General features: G+C 50.9%; 2 protein-coding genes across 2 annotated transcripts; one reads left to right on the top strand and one right to left on the bottom strand.

Annotated features, from left to right (window-relative positions):
• Positions 1-9,444: 9,444 nt before the first annotated feature.
• On the top strand, positions 9,445-12,427 carry Z518_01777 (uncharacterized protein; the record flags this gene model as incomplete). The annotated part of the gene is made up of 7 exons (XM_013422375.1): positions 9,445-9,846; positions 9,891-10,763; positions 10,836-11,020; positions 11,904-11,923; positions 11,989-12,122; positions 12,181-12,287; positions 12,340-12,427. 7 exons carry the CDS (start codon positions 9,445-9,447, stop codon positions 12,425-12,427), a joined length of 1,809 nt encoding a protein of 602 aa, XP_013277829.1.
• Positions 12,428-13,877: 1,450 nt separating this feature from the next.
• Positions 13,878-15,450, bottom strand: Z518_01776 (uncharacterized protein; the record flags this gene model as incomplete). The annotated part of the gene is made up of 6 exons (XM_013422374.1): positions 13,878-13,973; positions 14,025-14,096; positions 14,147-14,255; positions 14,312-14,806; positions 14,854-15,327; positions 15,377-15,450. The coding sequence occupies 6 exons, from the start codon at positions 15,448-15,450 to the stop codon at positions 13,878-13,880; spliced, it is 1,320 nt and encodes a 439-aa protein (XP_013277828.1).
• Positions 15,451-15,497: the final 47 nt, after the last annotated feature.

The raw sequence follows: 15,497 nt of genomic DNA, 5'->3' as shown, positions 1-15,497 counted from the left end.
GCCGCAGGGGTTTTTATTGGCGACGAGTCCGAATATAACGACAGCTTCATTCTGAAGGATTGCAAACCAACTAACCAAATAGCGGAACTAAGGGCTGGCATTCGCGGGCTTGAACAAGCCCTGGCCATACAGAGCAAAGGGTTCGAAGGTGGGGACTTACAGCAGGTCGTGATTAAGGCAGATTCGGAATACTTGGTGAAGGGTATGACCGAGTGGGTGTTCAAGTGGAAAAAGAATGGCTATCGGACCTCCAGAGATAGGCCCGTCACAAATGCTCCGCTTTTCAGGAGACTTGAAGAGCTTGTCGTCGAGTTGAATAAGCTTGACGTTGAGGTTTTATTCTGGCATGTGCCCAGGGACCGCAACAAGCAAGCCGACATGTGGGCGAATATGGCGTTGCGCAATGGTTGGTATGAAGAGTAAGAAGAGTATTTGTGGTTTTCCGATGAAGGCAAGAATTTGGTTGATTTCCCGATGATAGCGATGTGGGTCACCTTCTCTTATTCTACAGGGCAAGATCTTTAAACTGATCGATCATCATAGATCACCTACTATCCATATCCACGGAACGATTACTTTCCGCTACCTGGAGCGGCAGAGAGTTTAAGGAGCATGCTGGGGGAACCCAGCATGAGGAGCCTGACCACCAAGACATCAACTTCTCCAGAGAGATGTACGTAGCAAAGATCCCGTGGCTAGCCTAGCTGGTCATCGCTTGCATAGCTGCCTTAGGCCGCCGGTCGGACATTAAATTGAGAAGAAGGAAGCACCCTTTTTGCACACTTAGAGGAGAGATTCCATTAATGTAGGGGTTCCATACTGGACTCCAATTGATCCTCCATTATTGGAATTCCTCCAATAGGTTTGGTTAGCCCATATTCTCTTCACGCTGCTACAACAATCAGAGACGCGTTGCGCTAACAGCACGCGTCAAAGGGGAAATAGTCTTGCCGTGGCTTCGCCGCGGCAAGAGAAATATCATTGCAATCACACTGACGTTACTCATGCCATGGACACCGCGCGATGATAAACCCCTCCTACAGCTAGTATAGGACTCACTTATAGATGGGGCGCCACAGCCAGCGAAAGTTTTCAGTCAGATCAGTTTCAACAATCACTGGCTGGAGCATTGCGTTTACCCATCTAGGCACCTAGACTCAATGGAGCTAGGCCGGACAACCCTCCTACCTTACCTATGATCGAACACTAGTAAGGCCCCTCAATTCTATCGGTTCGACTGCAAGCCGAGTGTTTTACCACTCGGTTACGTCCTTGATAGGTCAACCTCGATTTGGTGTTACATTTTGAAGCAGTTTTTGGCAGTATAAAATATAAACCTTTTTTTTGGGGGGGGGGGGGGAATGTCGTTGCCGGGGAATCTGCCTCTGGCTTAGTTCTTGGCCGCCCGCCGCTTTTGACGTCGCTATAAGAACCTGTCGAACTGGGGAACAACTTAAAATGCATTGAATGCTCTGTCTACCTCACAACCAGTCCTGCCAGGTTGCTGGTATATATACACGTCGGTTTAACCCTTTTCTTCTCCTATTTCCGCCCCTAAATCCTGCATAGGGGTGATAACCCCTTTTCCAATACGGGGGCACTTGCTACTATTCGGTCGTTCAATGAGACATTGTTCGACAGAACCGCTCTCCCGTCCTCCTCGACGTCAACCTCTCCATCATCCTCATCTCTCTTCATCCTGGGACCCCTGGCATTTCTGCCCTGCCTCACATGATCAGCCGGCGCCCTGCTATCAAACTTTCTTTGTGCAACTTGAGATGAAGGAGCGCTCTGTTCTCTATCTACTTGTCGAGGCCCTGAGGCTCCTTTTATAGACACACGAATGCTACATTGTTGCACAGAGCAACCATCTGCAACGTCGTCGCCTATGGAAACCTCTCGTCTCTATCCAACACTTGCATTCCCAGGCATCCTTCCAGTCCGCCCTTCCGCGGCCCACCAGACCCCTAGGAAATTGTTGAACGGTTGGACAGGAGCAAGAGCCCCTTTACCGGGAATAGAGGTTATCACTCCTATGTAGGATATAGGGGTAGAAATAGGAGAAGAAAAGGAGCCAACAAAACGTGTATAAATATCAGCAACCTGGCAGGACCAGTTGCTAAAGAGCAGAGCATTTCAATTCATATTCTCTTGGCATTCATTGTTTGACAGAAATCTATGGCGATTCTGTTGTCCTGAATAAGCTCTTAGGTGAACCCTCGGCAAGGATGGTACTTCCGTTATCCCGAACAAGGCCTTAGAAAACCCTGGGAAAGTGATGACACTTCCGTTGTTCTGTATGTTGTACAACAGCGCAGCACATAGCTCGACCCACCATTAGCCGTTGCCGGTCACACAATGTGTCCCCCCGATCCTGCCATAACCCTTGCGATCTCTCTACTCAACGTTCTCCCAGAAGTAATCCGCCCAGGTTGCAAGATCCGCGTCATTAAAGATGACATCGCCTTCTGGTGGTACAGCGGCTCGGAGGAAAATTTCGTCAAATCCGAGAACCAGAGGCGCTCCAGCAACGTCATAGGTTGAGACAGTGCCTGGCTGAATGGTGACAATTGGCTGACCGATGGTATTCGACTGAGCAGTAGGACCTAGTTGTGGAGTGGGATTTTGGGTGATAGTAAGCTCTTGGACTTTTGTCGGAATTGGAGCATTGGGACTTGGGTGGCTTCTGGTGGCTGGTCTATATGTAGGAGGCGGAGAAGAGCACCACTTTTCGACCGTTAGCGTCTTCTGTGCTCGCTTTATTGAGATGATGATGGCAATCTTGACATCTCCTCCAGAGTTGACAATCCACCATTCTGCGTCATGTTGCAGACGAGTAAGTGTTTCAGAGAGTCCAGACTCAAAAACAATTGTTGGCCAGTCAAATTTCTTTTTCCGGATCGGGACGGGGCAGAATCCCATATCACCCTCTTTAGAGGAATTAGGGAGTTTGTATGTTGTCCCGCCAATAGGACATAAGCAGCCTTCTGGAAGGCCCATTCTGACACATGCGTGAATAAGTTTCAGGGATAGTGTGAGGTGCGCAACTTCATGTTCCGCTGAGGGCATCAGCTTGATAACTAATAGATTGTTATCTGCGTAATGGCTCATCCGAGTATGCTTCCCTATGTCGGCGCGCTGATGGTCAATCTTTTCAAGGTGGCCTTTTGTGATACCCATGTAAACAAGGTACTGTTGATTCGTGCGACCGTCCATCAACGCGGCGCACTGCGAGTGGACACGTTCTTTTAGATCTCGGATCCCTTTGCACCTATATATACGAGAGTCTTCCAATCCCTTTGAGGACGATAACTTCGATGGTGAACTCTCCACTGCCGTAGTCTCTTTTGATGTGGTTGAGCTTGAGGATGACCTTGACATGGGTATACATGTAGGTGCCCCATCGCTGGGTCCGCAAATTATATTCATGTTGAAGTTCGAAGGGCAGAAGGCGCAATGTTGGAGGAGCAGAAAAAGCTGGTAGAGGAATCAGACAGGGAAAGTTGCTGATGAATCAGGTGTGTACTGAGGCGAGAAGTGGGAGCACTGAAGTAGGAGAGATTATGAATGATGAACTGTATGGGAGAGAAGATTGAGAGTATAAGTTGCCTCAGGTGTCACTATAGAGTGATAATGCCAAGCCAGTCGCGGTGACAACGCCAAGCCAGCCACGGTGACACGCCAACCCAGCATTGCCTATTCTGCTGGCCAACAATGAACGCTTAATAAGTAGCCCTTCAGTAGAGAAAGCGGATATATAAGTGTCAACTCTCAAGGCTGCAAGACTCGGCGCACCAGCCAGCGTCCCAACGATCACCATCACGATGCGAGTCACCGTCAGCGCCTCTAGTCCCTCGACCATACCGAACTAGCGCCTCACGTCTGGATACATACCCATCCACCTGGACTCATAAGGATCTCCCCACAGAGCTGTTAGCATCTTGCGACTTTTGCTACACCCAGGACTCGGGAGAGGATGCGTGCATTTGTCACGTATGTGACGAAGTATACAACCTGCGAGAATTAGCAGTAGAAAATAAATACAGCAACAACGACCTTCTCGAGTGTCACGGCGAGGACTGTATTCTATTAATTAACAACCCGCGAACTGTCTACTCTCCAAAGAATGCGCCACAGCCTCGATCACCATCAGGACAAGCTGCTACCTTCTCTTCTCTCCCTTCTCCCCCCTCTTCGCCTTAAACAACATACCTATCCCACAATCCCCCTCCCCTTCTCGATCGGTTTCTCCTGCTAGAATCTCGTACGCAGCTGCCGCGGCTCGTCCGCCTCCTATATCTTCGCCACCATCGCCATCGCCATCGTCATCGAAGCCTCCGCAACCTCAAGCACGCCGCCACCCACAACACAGATCGTCGCCCGTCCTTTCGATACATGACCTCGAACGCCAATTCCAGAACAAGTCGAGCCCGTTTTTCACCCAGCGCCCGAAACACACAGCACGAATTTCCCCTAGTTATGCTTTTTCGCAACTTTTACACGCGATCGCAGATCTCCCCAGACCTTGTGACCCAAGCGGCACCCTTTACTACGATCATTACCTGTTGAACAAAGGGCTATTGAGTATAGGCTCCACCGCTGAAATACTGGTGAGAGGTTTCCATGGACGACGACGTTACTGATAGTTGCTCTGTGTAACGACGTAGTATTCGCACGTCTATAAAAGAAGCCTCAGTACCTTGACAAGTAGATAGAGAACAGAGCATTCAATACATCTCGAGTGGCACCCAGTTTGAAATTATCCTTTCTTAGCGAAACACGACCTATATACACAGTTTTCTGGTAAAAATGCTATCAACACCAAGACCACCAAGCGAAGGTAAATACCCCAGAAAAGTGTAAGAGCCAGGACTAGGAAGTTGCTGCACCATTGAAGGACCAGTAACACTGGGGAAAGCGCTCTTGATGAACCGGTGGACAATAGAAGTAGCGCGTTGTAATTAGCTAGTCCCTATGGGCTCAGCCCCCACAGGGTGTATGAAATCAACTCAAGTCAACCCTTCTCCTGTTATGTCCGACATACATGCTAAATACTGCTCGGCCTGTCTTCAAAAGCGCCTGCTCTCTTTCTTTCTCAAAGATGCCTCGTCCGTCCCGGGGAGCAAGGTCTTTTTGGACCTGTACGGCTTGTCGCGACAAGCGCAGAGAGAAGGGCTCGACAGCAGGACCTTCGAACGCAGTGAGGCCTGGGGGTATGGGGTCTAGCCCCCATAAAAGACATAGTGATCAATATCGTCTACATATGGTCCACGGACTGGATCCGATGGGGGACATCGTACGGCATAGGACATGGTGATCAACATCGTCCATATATGATCCATAGACTGGATCCGATCAAGGTGGTCTGTGAGTGTTCGGGGTCAAGGATACAATCAATGTATTCTAGCTAACATCAAGTTCTAGATTACAAGACGTAGCACGAAGAGAGTCAAGATGGGATGCTACGCAGAAAGTGCTGAAGAACCCCTGATTATGTAATCCTTGGCATGTGGTACCGTGAGCGGGCCGTGGATTGGATCCGATGGGGTCAGCCAATCAGAGCAAAGGACTTAGTAGTTCCGGATTATAGATTTTCCGGATACCGAGGGGTTGGCAATCACGTGAGTCGTTGTAGGGCCGCATGTGTGCGCCGCCAAGAATTGCCAAGACCAATGTGGCCGGCTCAATCACGTGATGTATCGAGCACAGCGAGGCTTGGCGTTGTGTGGCGACGCCAAGAGCGACGTGCTGGCCAATCACGTAAGCCTGCGGCTTGGCAGTGTCACGTGGACACTCCCCTTGCCGCAACGTCATCGGATCCAATCCGTGGACCATGTGGTGGGGGGGCACCCTACTCGATAGATATCGATATCCTCGATATCGAGATGGTCCACACATTTGGATCCAGTCTGTGGACTACCTCAGACAAGCTCTACTAGTCACACTCGAGATGGTTCGTAACCGAGCGTTAACGGACGAGCCTCGATGTCGACGTGGTCCATGGATTGGATCCGATGGGTCGTGGTATTTCATCGGATCCAATCCGTGGACCATGTGGCCGGGGGAAGAAGAAGAAGATAGAGGTCGACGTCCTGATATCGAGATGATCCAGGCATCGGATCCAGTCTGTGGACCACCTAGAGAAGCTCTACTAATCACACTCGAGATGGTTCGTAACCGAGCGTGAACGGAGAAGCCTCGACGTCGAGGCCTTCTTCATCCACGTTGATGGTTAAAAGGACCTCCTCCTCAACGTGGCTGGCAGGCTTCCTACAATCTGAACCCACACATCGTCTCACCAAGGAAGGCAACTGTCGAGTCTGCGCTAGGCACAGTCCTTCACCAACGAGAAACGCTACAAGGCGAAGAGATGGATCGCTTCTCACGCCAGATCATAGTGGAAGCGGAGATGCTATAGTCTGTGTTTGTGTGTATGTATCATTTACCCTGACCCCTCCCGATTTGGGATATGCAGGTTACCACTACTAGGCTATCTTTCAGTCTCTGTTCGACTCTTACATGCACAATCTTTTAGCCTCGTTGGGGCCTGTGCGATTCCCTCGGCCTAGCCGCCGAATCCCGTGACTTAAATCTTTGGACGCTTCCGCAAATTCGAGCACTGCACAGTGTTCCGATCTACTAGATCGCTCGCGATCAAGGATCGCCACCGTCGACGCGATCGAGATCTAGTAGATAATTACTCGATCGCGCTCTCGGCATTCCCAATTGGGTATTCCGTCCTTTCCCCCCATGGTGTTTGTGATCTCGCTGCCCTATAGGCTCAACCCGCACAGGGTGTATGAATATCGTATCGTATCGTGATCTCGCTGTCGCCTCTAATCGGGATAAGTAGCTTCTTCTTGCGGTATGCCCTTCCACCTCCGCCTCTCTGCTGAGTAATCCACAGCGCTAGGCATGGTGGGTTGGCTGACACAGTGGAGGGAAGAGATGATTGACTATTAGCCATTTTGCAAGTTACAACAGTCGGCGACGACGTCGTATATAGGTAGATAGTAACGACGACGTCTACAGGTAGGTAGACTGCGATGACGATGAAGATATTCACACACTCACCGCCACTGATCGGCGACGGATATGACATCCGGATCTACTAGATCCATCGACGACGCGATCGAGACTGGGCACTGCATCCAGAACTTCTCGATTGATTCTACCATTGCTTGCCTTACCTTGCCCGTTGCGAGGTCTCCCTCCGAGCATAGTTGCGATGCGATTGAACGCATCACCTGCCTTGGTCCGCAATTGTTGTCTTGCTTCGCGGAGCCTGGGGCAATCCACCTGTTGGATGATGAGAGGTCTCCATGGGCAACGACGTTACAGATGGTTGCTCTGTGCAACAGTGTAGCATTCGTGTGTCTATAAAAGGAGCCTCAACACCTCGATAGGTAGATAGGGAACAGAGCGCTCCTTCATCTCAAGTTGCACGAGAAGTTCGACACCACCACTACATGTACCACCGTTTCGATAGGTCCGCACACACAGCGATCGCCATCCGTGAACGCCTGACGTCGAGCATGTGTCGCCAGCCAGGAATGACCCGTCCGCAGTTATACCAGAAGGTAAGTTTGATGTCGTGTGAGGGCGCTGTACACTCGCAGGCTTCGCTTGGTTGGAGGTCCGTCGTCGATTTCAAGGAATCATATAGTATTGCGGCGTATCTACCTATCTAGATATACTCCTAGTTTTCCACGCCTCGCTGGTCTACGCTTCCACAGGTCGAGGCGGACCAGACCTCTCCCTGCCTAGGTGACTCCCTGTTTACTCCTTAAGCATACATCAACAGCCCTCACTGCTAGGCGATACCTCTTCGTCACTACTCTGACCCGTAAGCGTCTCGCATGCGTTGCTCCAAACTATCCATCATAGAAGCTCAGGTCCTCAGTACGAGTGAGGTAGTTGATCCCCTTTGTCTGTGTCAGGTTGCGGCTGCGGTCGATAGTCCCCTTCATCAGGTGTCGGGTTGCGGCTACCTGTCTGCAGTCCCCTCCATCTTGCATCGGGTTGCGGTCAACTAGGCGATACCACTTCGCTCCCATTCCGACCCGTAAGCGCCTCGCATGCGATCTTCGAACTATCCATCGTAGTAACTCTGGACCCTGGTACGAGCAGGGTAGACAGTGTCTGTTCTCTTTGTATACCGACATGCGCGTCTGTCCTCTCGAGCTATGCAGATAGTCTTGGAGGGTTTCCCCAGCCATGGCTACCAATGCACACTACGACTCGTTTCACGTTACCTAGGGTGGTCTCCCACATCTAGGCCGTCCATGTCTTGCAAGGGGACCGTGAGAGAGTTCTAGCCAGCAACTCTTCTCACGTTGCGATCCCTCACTAACCAAGCTTATACCCCCCCCTTCCGTTTGTATTTCCTTGCAGTGGCTTGTTTCTTTCAGTAGACTATCCTCCTCCCTTCGATACCTCCGGTGGCTTGTTCTCGAAGTTTAATGGGGTCCCTCACAAGTGAACCTCTATGTCGTGAACGGTGACCTGTTCTCGAAGTTTAACGAGGTCGTACGCGTCACAGAGGGTCGCCTAAGATAGAATACATCAGAATTAACAGGGCCGCAAGTACGTACCTTCCAGGGATCCGGCTATCCTCGTACGTGTCGCGTGTGACACGTATCCCAGAGCGCTTGTAAGCTAGGGGTGTCCTGTCCCTTCAGTAGGCGATACCACATCCGCAAGCTTGATAGGACTTGCTTCGGTTCCAGGTACGAGCTGGATACTGTTAGGTCGGGTGGTTTTTAAATGATGTCTCCCCCTTTTTGGTTGATACGCGTCGCAACGCGTTGTTCCCTTAAAGTTGAAGCTGTAGCTGCGGACTCATCTCAGTTCACACTTTTCCAGTGCTTAACACCAGACACCGCGTGAAGGTGTGAATTCATCGTCCCGCAGGCGCGTAGCCTGCGCTCTGCGTGCTCGCGGAGGGCTTAATCGTGCCCTCGCACTCTGAAGAAGAATGACGAAGAGACATACTCTGAAAGCCAAGGCGTGGTGAATACTAAGGGTCTACTGTAGGAGCAACCTCAGATTTGGAGCACTCGGAGAGTATACCGCTCACCGTACCGCGTTCCAGGGGCTGTTCAGGCCTCCAATTGCTTGAAAGGCACACAAAACTGCGATTTGCATCTGGAGTAGCCTTAACATCAATTTATTGACGCAATGGGAGTAGAAGCAAGCTCATTGGCCTCAAGTTAATAGATATCATGTATGGGGAGATCTTGGGAGACCAACACGGTCGGTTTGCCCCCATTCGAGGGCCAATCCTTCGAAACAAATGTAACCCCGCCTTAGGCAGCATCAGCTGAGATAAGGACTACCTTGGCGGCTGAAGTTGACTGCCGGTCTAGCGTATCAGAATCGACATTATATGTGCAAGTCGCCCTGCCTAGAACATCGACCGTCCCACCTCGGTCATTCTTCAACATGGGTTTACTACTATTCTTGCCGCCGGCTGTGGCAGCAATTTTCACAATCTACTGTGTAGTTGCACACATAAGACAGGCAGCGAAGGCGAAATCTTTCGGTTGCCAGCCAGCACCACTCTTTCGACCTTGGGATGTATTTGGCGTGCAGAATTTCAAGATTGAGATGAATGGAATGAAGACAAACCGCTTATCTTATGCCTTCTCAGATCGCAAGAAAGAAATGAGCGCAAAGATGGGACGAGACTGCAAAACATTTCGAATAAAATATCCACCTGGAGAGACGTGGTTCTACACCTTCGACCCGAAGAATCTGCAGGCTGCGCTAGCGACTCAGTTTCAAGATTTTCAGCAGCCAGCGGCCAGAGTGGCAGCGTTCGAGGCGCTTCTCGGTCTCGGTATTGTACGTTTTGCGACTTAAACCGTACGCAGAGCTAATTCCAACAGTTCTCAGCGAACGGACCTAAATGGGAACACTCTCGAGCTCTTCTAAGACCGCAATTCATGCGTGAACAGATAGCTGATCTGGGGCTCTTCGAAACACATGTCAAAGATCTCTTTGATGCCCTCCCACGTGCCGTGGAGCCTGGTGACTGGACCCCAACTTTCGATATGCAACCGCTATTGGAGCGTTTTACAATGGATACTGCCACAGAGTTTCTCTTTGGCGAAAGCGTGCACAGCCAGAAAGATGATAGTACAGATACGAGTACTTTGTTCTCTAAGAGGGAGATGATGCAGTTCGTAGAGGCCTTCTTCGGCGCAGAGAAGACAACGGCGAAATCTATAATATACGGCGACCTGTTCTGGCTAACGCACGATCGCAAGTTCAAGGAACAGTGTAAAGCTGTTCATAACTTCGTCGATACGTATGTCCAGCGCCATTTGAAGGACGGTGGCTCGGATAAAAAGCCAGGGACGGGAAAGTATGTCGTTCTGGATGCTATTGTCGCTGACGTGAAGGATCCGCAGGAGCTCCGCGCCCAGCTCTTGAACATCCTTCTGGCAGGCAGCGACACCATCTCGGGAACTCTTGGCTTCCTTTTGGCCTCACTGGCGCAATATCCTCATATTTTCAAGAAGCTTCGCAACATCATCATAGACGACTTTGGATCCTTCGATCGACCGAAGCAGATCACGCTCAGCGGGCTCAAGAACTGTTCATACCTTCAGTGGTGCTTGAACGAAGTTCTTCGAGTCTACCCTTCGGTTCCGGTCAACTCCCGTGAGGCCGTTAGAGACACAACACTGCCCGTGGGTGGTGGCTCCGATGGGACTTCACCAGTATTTATACCTAAAGGTCACCTTGTTGCTTGGGAGGTACGTCTTTGCGTCTTGTCATCACTATTGTGCCTCTGGCTTCTTCTCCGTGCTGACACCTCTTCCGCGTAGCTTTGGACAATGCACTCAGACCCAGAACTTTGGGGCCCTGATGCTGACTGCTTCAATCCGGAACGATGGGAGGGGCGCAAATTTGGATTCAACTACCTCCCATTCAACGCTGGCCCTCGAATATGTATCGGACAACAATTCGCCCTTGCTGAGATTGCCTATGTCACAGTCAGGCTCCTGCAAAAGTTCGACTCAATTGATGGATCAGCCTTGCCGAAAGGACGACTGCCCTGTGATTGGAAATTAGTAGATAAAGTGGCCGGGGGTGTGAAAATAAAGCTTCACAGCGCAAACAACCATTTGCGATAGCATCATCGACTCATCTTTGCCGGCTGAAGATCTGCTTTCGAAAATAGTACAAAGTAACTTAGCTTTGCTATGGCTATGACAGTCCTGGCCGTGTTCGCCGGTCGCGCTGCTCGACGTGCCCATGACCGTCGAGGCTCCTCACGCCGGAGCCTGCATACAGGTATGCGGGAGCGTCGTCTCGACTAGGGATCCTTGATCAACCCGACAGGAAGTATGGATGGAGTTGGCGATGATGCATGACCCGTGGCGCCAGGGCGGCTACAATGCTGACAGTGACTTCTCAGCACCGTGGGGGGAGTTATCTTGGCGGAATCTATTGCAAGGAAGATCACGATAACCGCACCTTCTAGCTGCCATTTATTAAGTTCCCACATCCTTCTTCCCAGGAAGACACGGCTCTATGTTCGATACTAGCTATTGTCGATAATAACGCAGGAACCCGACGAGGGCTCGGCCCTCGGCCTGGTAGACTGATATGCCCTGTATCAAGAGACAAAGCAATAACACGGTCGGATGTTATATAGGGCCGTGATCAAATCTCCACTGCTTCACTGACATCCACGATTCGAATTTTGAGATTGAAAATGGTCATATTTACCACGCGCTTAGTGCCGGAAGTCAGTACTGCTTTCTGGTCGTCATGTTAACGGAGATTAACAGTCACTGCTTCCAGAATATACCCTGCCCAATGACGAGGTAATGCTTCGTCTTTCGTGTCCCTTCGCTTCAGTGTGCTCTTGCTGATCCGTCTCACGCCAGGAAGAAAAGGAAAGAGCTGGGTAAGGTCAAATCATCTATTGTAGAAATGGAAAAGTCCCCAATCTGACCAAGATAATGGCGATAGATATACAAAACGAACACTTCTTAACCACCTTTGGAGGCCGTGCCCACTTTGCACGGGGAACAGAGACGGCTCAACGAGTCCTTGATGTCGGTACTGGAACAGGCATCTGGGCAATCCAATATAGTATTGCTCTTGTGCACCCGCTCCTCAAGCACTTGCTGATGGCTGTTGCAGCTGATGCACACCCCACAGCACAGGTATGAGGATCCTAGCGATCCAGCTGGCCAACTTCGCAATGTACTGACTGTCATCGCTTTGGAAGTCATCGGCGTCGATTTAAGCCCGATACAGCCTACATAGTGAGTGAGAGAAGGTCGGGAAGTATCTCAGTGACGGCTGACGACAACTTAGTGTTCCACCGAATTGCTCATCTGAGATTGATGATCTCGAAAACGAATGGACATGGTCGTTCCCTTTCGATTACATTTCAGTAGAATGATGGTGGGAAGTTTTGCTGACCGGCCCAATTTTATCGGCCAAGCTTATGAGTATGTTCATCTCCTGCTCGACAATCCTCCCCTTGGAGTCTATTTGACCTGACACCTGCCCTCCGCCTCCTTCCACTGGAGTTTTGAGGTCCATGATACTGACAAAGTGTCCCTCTTTTGCACGTGAAGGAATTTAACCCTGGCGGCTGGTTGGAGCTACAAAATTGCATTTTCCCTCTCGGGACCGACGACGGGACGTTTCACAAGGGGCAGACAATTTAGGAATGGAGCTCTCTACTGCTGGAAGCCAGTGAGAAGTTGGGACGGTCACTAGGTGCCACCATACACCACCGCGACCGCATGATAGCAGCTGGCTTCACAAACGTAACCGTAAGGCACTTCAAGTGGCCTACGAATCGTTGACCAAAAGAGCAGAAGCACAAGCTCGTCGGGTTATTGGGTGTTGGCGAATATCGGTAATGGCCTAGAAGGCTTGAGCATGGCCCTGTTGTCGCGAGGACACGGGAACAGGTACTGGTATATCTCCCCACCGTACGGAAAGACTTACAAGATACGAGGATTCATGCACATTAGCCTATGTGAGTGGTGTTCGAGTTCGGTTCGAACCTATCTCTTGGAAACTTACAGTCCTTGCAGAATTGTCGTTTGCGGCCAGAAGCCGAAGCCTGCTTCTCCAGCTCGGCAATAGCGAGAATACGTGAGCGCGAACGCGATGGACTAGGTGAGACTGCATAACAGGTCATTTAGAGATCTCGCGAAACGCCATCTCGAAGGGAGGAGTCAATCAACAGGTGAATTCAGGCATCATTACAAAATCCGGAGTACGAGATGTACTTTGAAACACTTTGGATAGTTTCATTTTATTTCACCCACGGAGCAACCTCCTGGGTTTTCCTGGCACCTACAAGTTTAACAGAGGTTGCAGGGAAATTTTCCCGCCGAATTTGGCGGTCAGTGCCGCCGCTTTGGGAGGGTGTCTTCCCTCGATGGCGGGATCGCTACCCCGGTCCTTTCCCACATCAACCCCCACCTCGATCGTCTCCCAGATTGACTTATCTCCCTATGCACCACGCAACCATCTCCGGGGACCAGAAAGCCCCACTTCAGAAACAGTAAGGGATCGAAAGCGACGGGCGCCTTTGACTACACTACCCCTGGCTATGACGCCTCGAGGACCTGGGGGGACGGTCCCTCTGGATTTCTTCACACTGCCACAGAAAGAGAGAGCTATTCTGTTTTGTGACATCCGTCAAGCAGGCTTTCCTGCTGATCACTAGCGCTGCGATGAACACGGTAGCCTAGTACTGATACTTTGTTGGGCATACCTGTAGACTACACATTCAAGTGTACCATCTAGAGCGATGGCTCGGAAAAGATGACATATCTGCTTTTACGACAGTCTGGGGTTGTCCTTGACCCCATGAGTTCTCCGGTACATCATTAGTCAATCGGTCGAACGCGGCACAGAGTGTCGGTTAAGTGTGAGCGAACTTGCTCTTCGCTCCCAAAGTCGGCCCGAACTTGTAGAAGACGAATCTGAACGTAGTCAGCAATATGCTTCGCGAAAGGTTTCGAGCTGGCACATACGGCCATGGCGCCATGGCCAAGGTCAAAAAGCAACCAAGGACGAAGCCCATTGGTAGCCGAGGTTGTTATACACTACCATCCGGTTAGCGCAGCTCGATATTTTCTTGTTGAGGGCAACTTACTCTGAACCGTGAACAGCGGGTAGTGGTGTTGACAGCCATGACACTGGCGGCATGCTTGGGGTATGCAGCAACCAGGAACGTCCAAATACCCTGGAAGAGGAAAAAGAAGCTATTTGACCGAGTCAGTGAGTCTCTCATCTGCCAGCAAACGATTGAGGGACCTACGCAGTGCTGAAGAACAGAGTCGCGATGATGGGCACGATCCAGTGCACGGACGAGTAAGTCATCCAGGCGAACCAGAACAGCGCTGCTGTTAGCATGGGGCCTCCTACAATGGCAGGCGGGAGTCTCAACTCAGGCTGAGGCTTGTACTCCGCCCCGTGCTTGGGCTTCTCTTTTGCGATCGATCCCATCCACTGCTTGTGCCAGAACGGGTTGCACAAGCAAGCAATCACGTTTCCCACCGCGAGGCCGAGGAAAGACAGACCGATCTGCCAGAGATTGAATCCGTGGTTGTTGCCGAAGACCAGGCCGAAGGCTGAGAAACACATGTACAGGACTGCCTGCAGCAGAGAGGAGTAGTACTCGTTGTTGCCGGTGTCTTTGCGGAGCTTGGCCGCTTTCCTGCTGAGGAGGACCGGGTGGAAGGTCTCTGGAGTGATGAGCACGCAGAGGAAGATGACGGCAGCCCAGATGATCTGAACATAGAAGCACCAGCGCCTAATTAATGTTAACAGGTTCGAGTTACGAGCATTGGAGGCTCCTACCAGTCCGTGAACGAGTTGATGAAACCACCCATGACGGGACCAAGAGCTGGACCGACGAAAGGAGCTCCAGTGAAGGCCGTCATTGGGACCAGGAGTTGCTGAGGGATGAACATATCGACGACAGTTCCGGCCGCGACACCAAGGAATGCGCTTCCGGAAAGACCACCAGGAAACGCGCTACCAGGAGAGTCTGGATGTTCTGGGCGACGGCGCACGGAATCAACCAGATAAGGAGGAAAAAAGTCGAGGTAATGTAGATTGGGCGCCGTCCGCAGAACTGATATTGAAGTTAGCAAAAGCTCAAAGCAGCTTGAAAGTAGGACCTCTACTTCTGACATTGGGCTGAAGAGAAGAGGTCCCAGGGCCAGGCCAATCATGTACAGCGACAGTCCAAGGTTGCAGATTTCGAGAGAGCAACCAAACTCGTCCATAAGCTGGTCGTAGGTCATGGTGTACAGAGAAGAGGTGCAAGTCCTATCTGCTGTTAGTATGCTCGGAGGTAAGTAGACGTCGAAGCACTTACACCAAGAGAGAACCCATGGCCACTACAGCCACGTAGAACCATTTCCTCAAGGCCGAAAAAGTACGCCATCCCATTCCACGAGAAACGATTGAGGAGCTACCTGGGCCTTCTCCACATCACT

Source organism: Rhinocladiella mackenziei (assembly GCF_000835555.1).
Source record: "Rhinocladiella mackenziei CBS 650.93 unplaced genomic scaffold supercont1.1, whole genome shotgun sequence".
Taxonomy (NCBI): domain Eukaryota; kingdom Fungi; phylum Ascomycota; class Eurotiomycetes; order Chaetothyriales; family Herpotrichiellaceae; genus Rhinocladiella; species Rhinocladiella mackenziei.
Note: the sequence above shows the minus strand (reverse complement) of the source record. Positions and strands in the feature narration are given on the sequence as shown.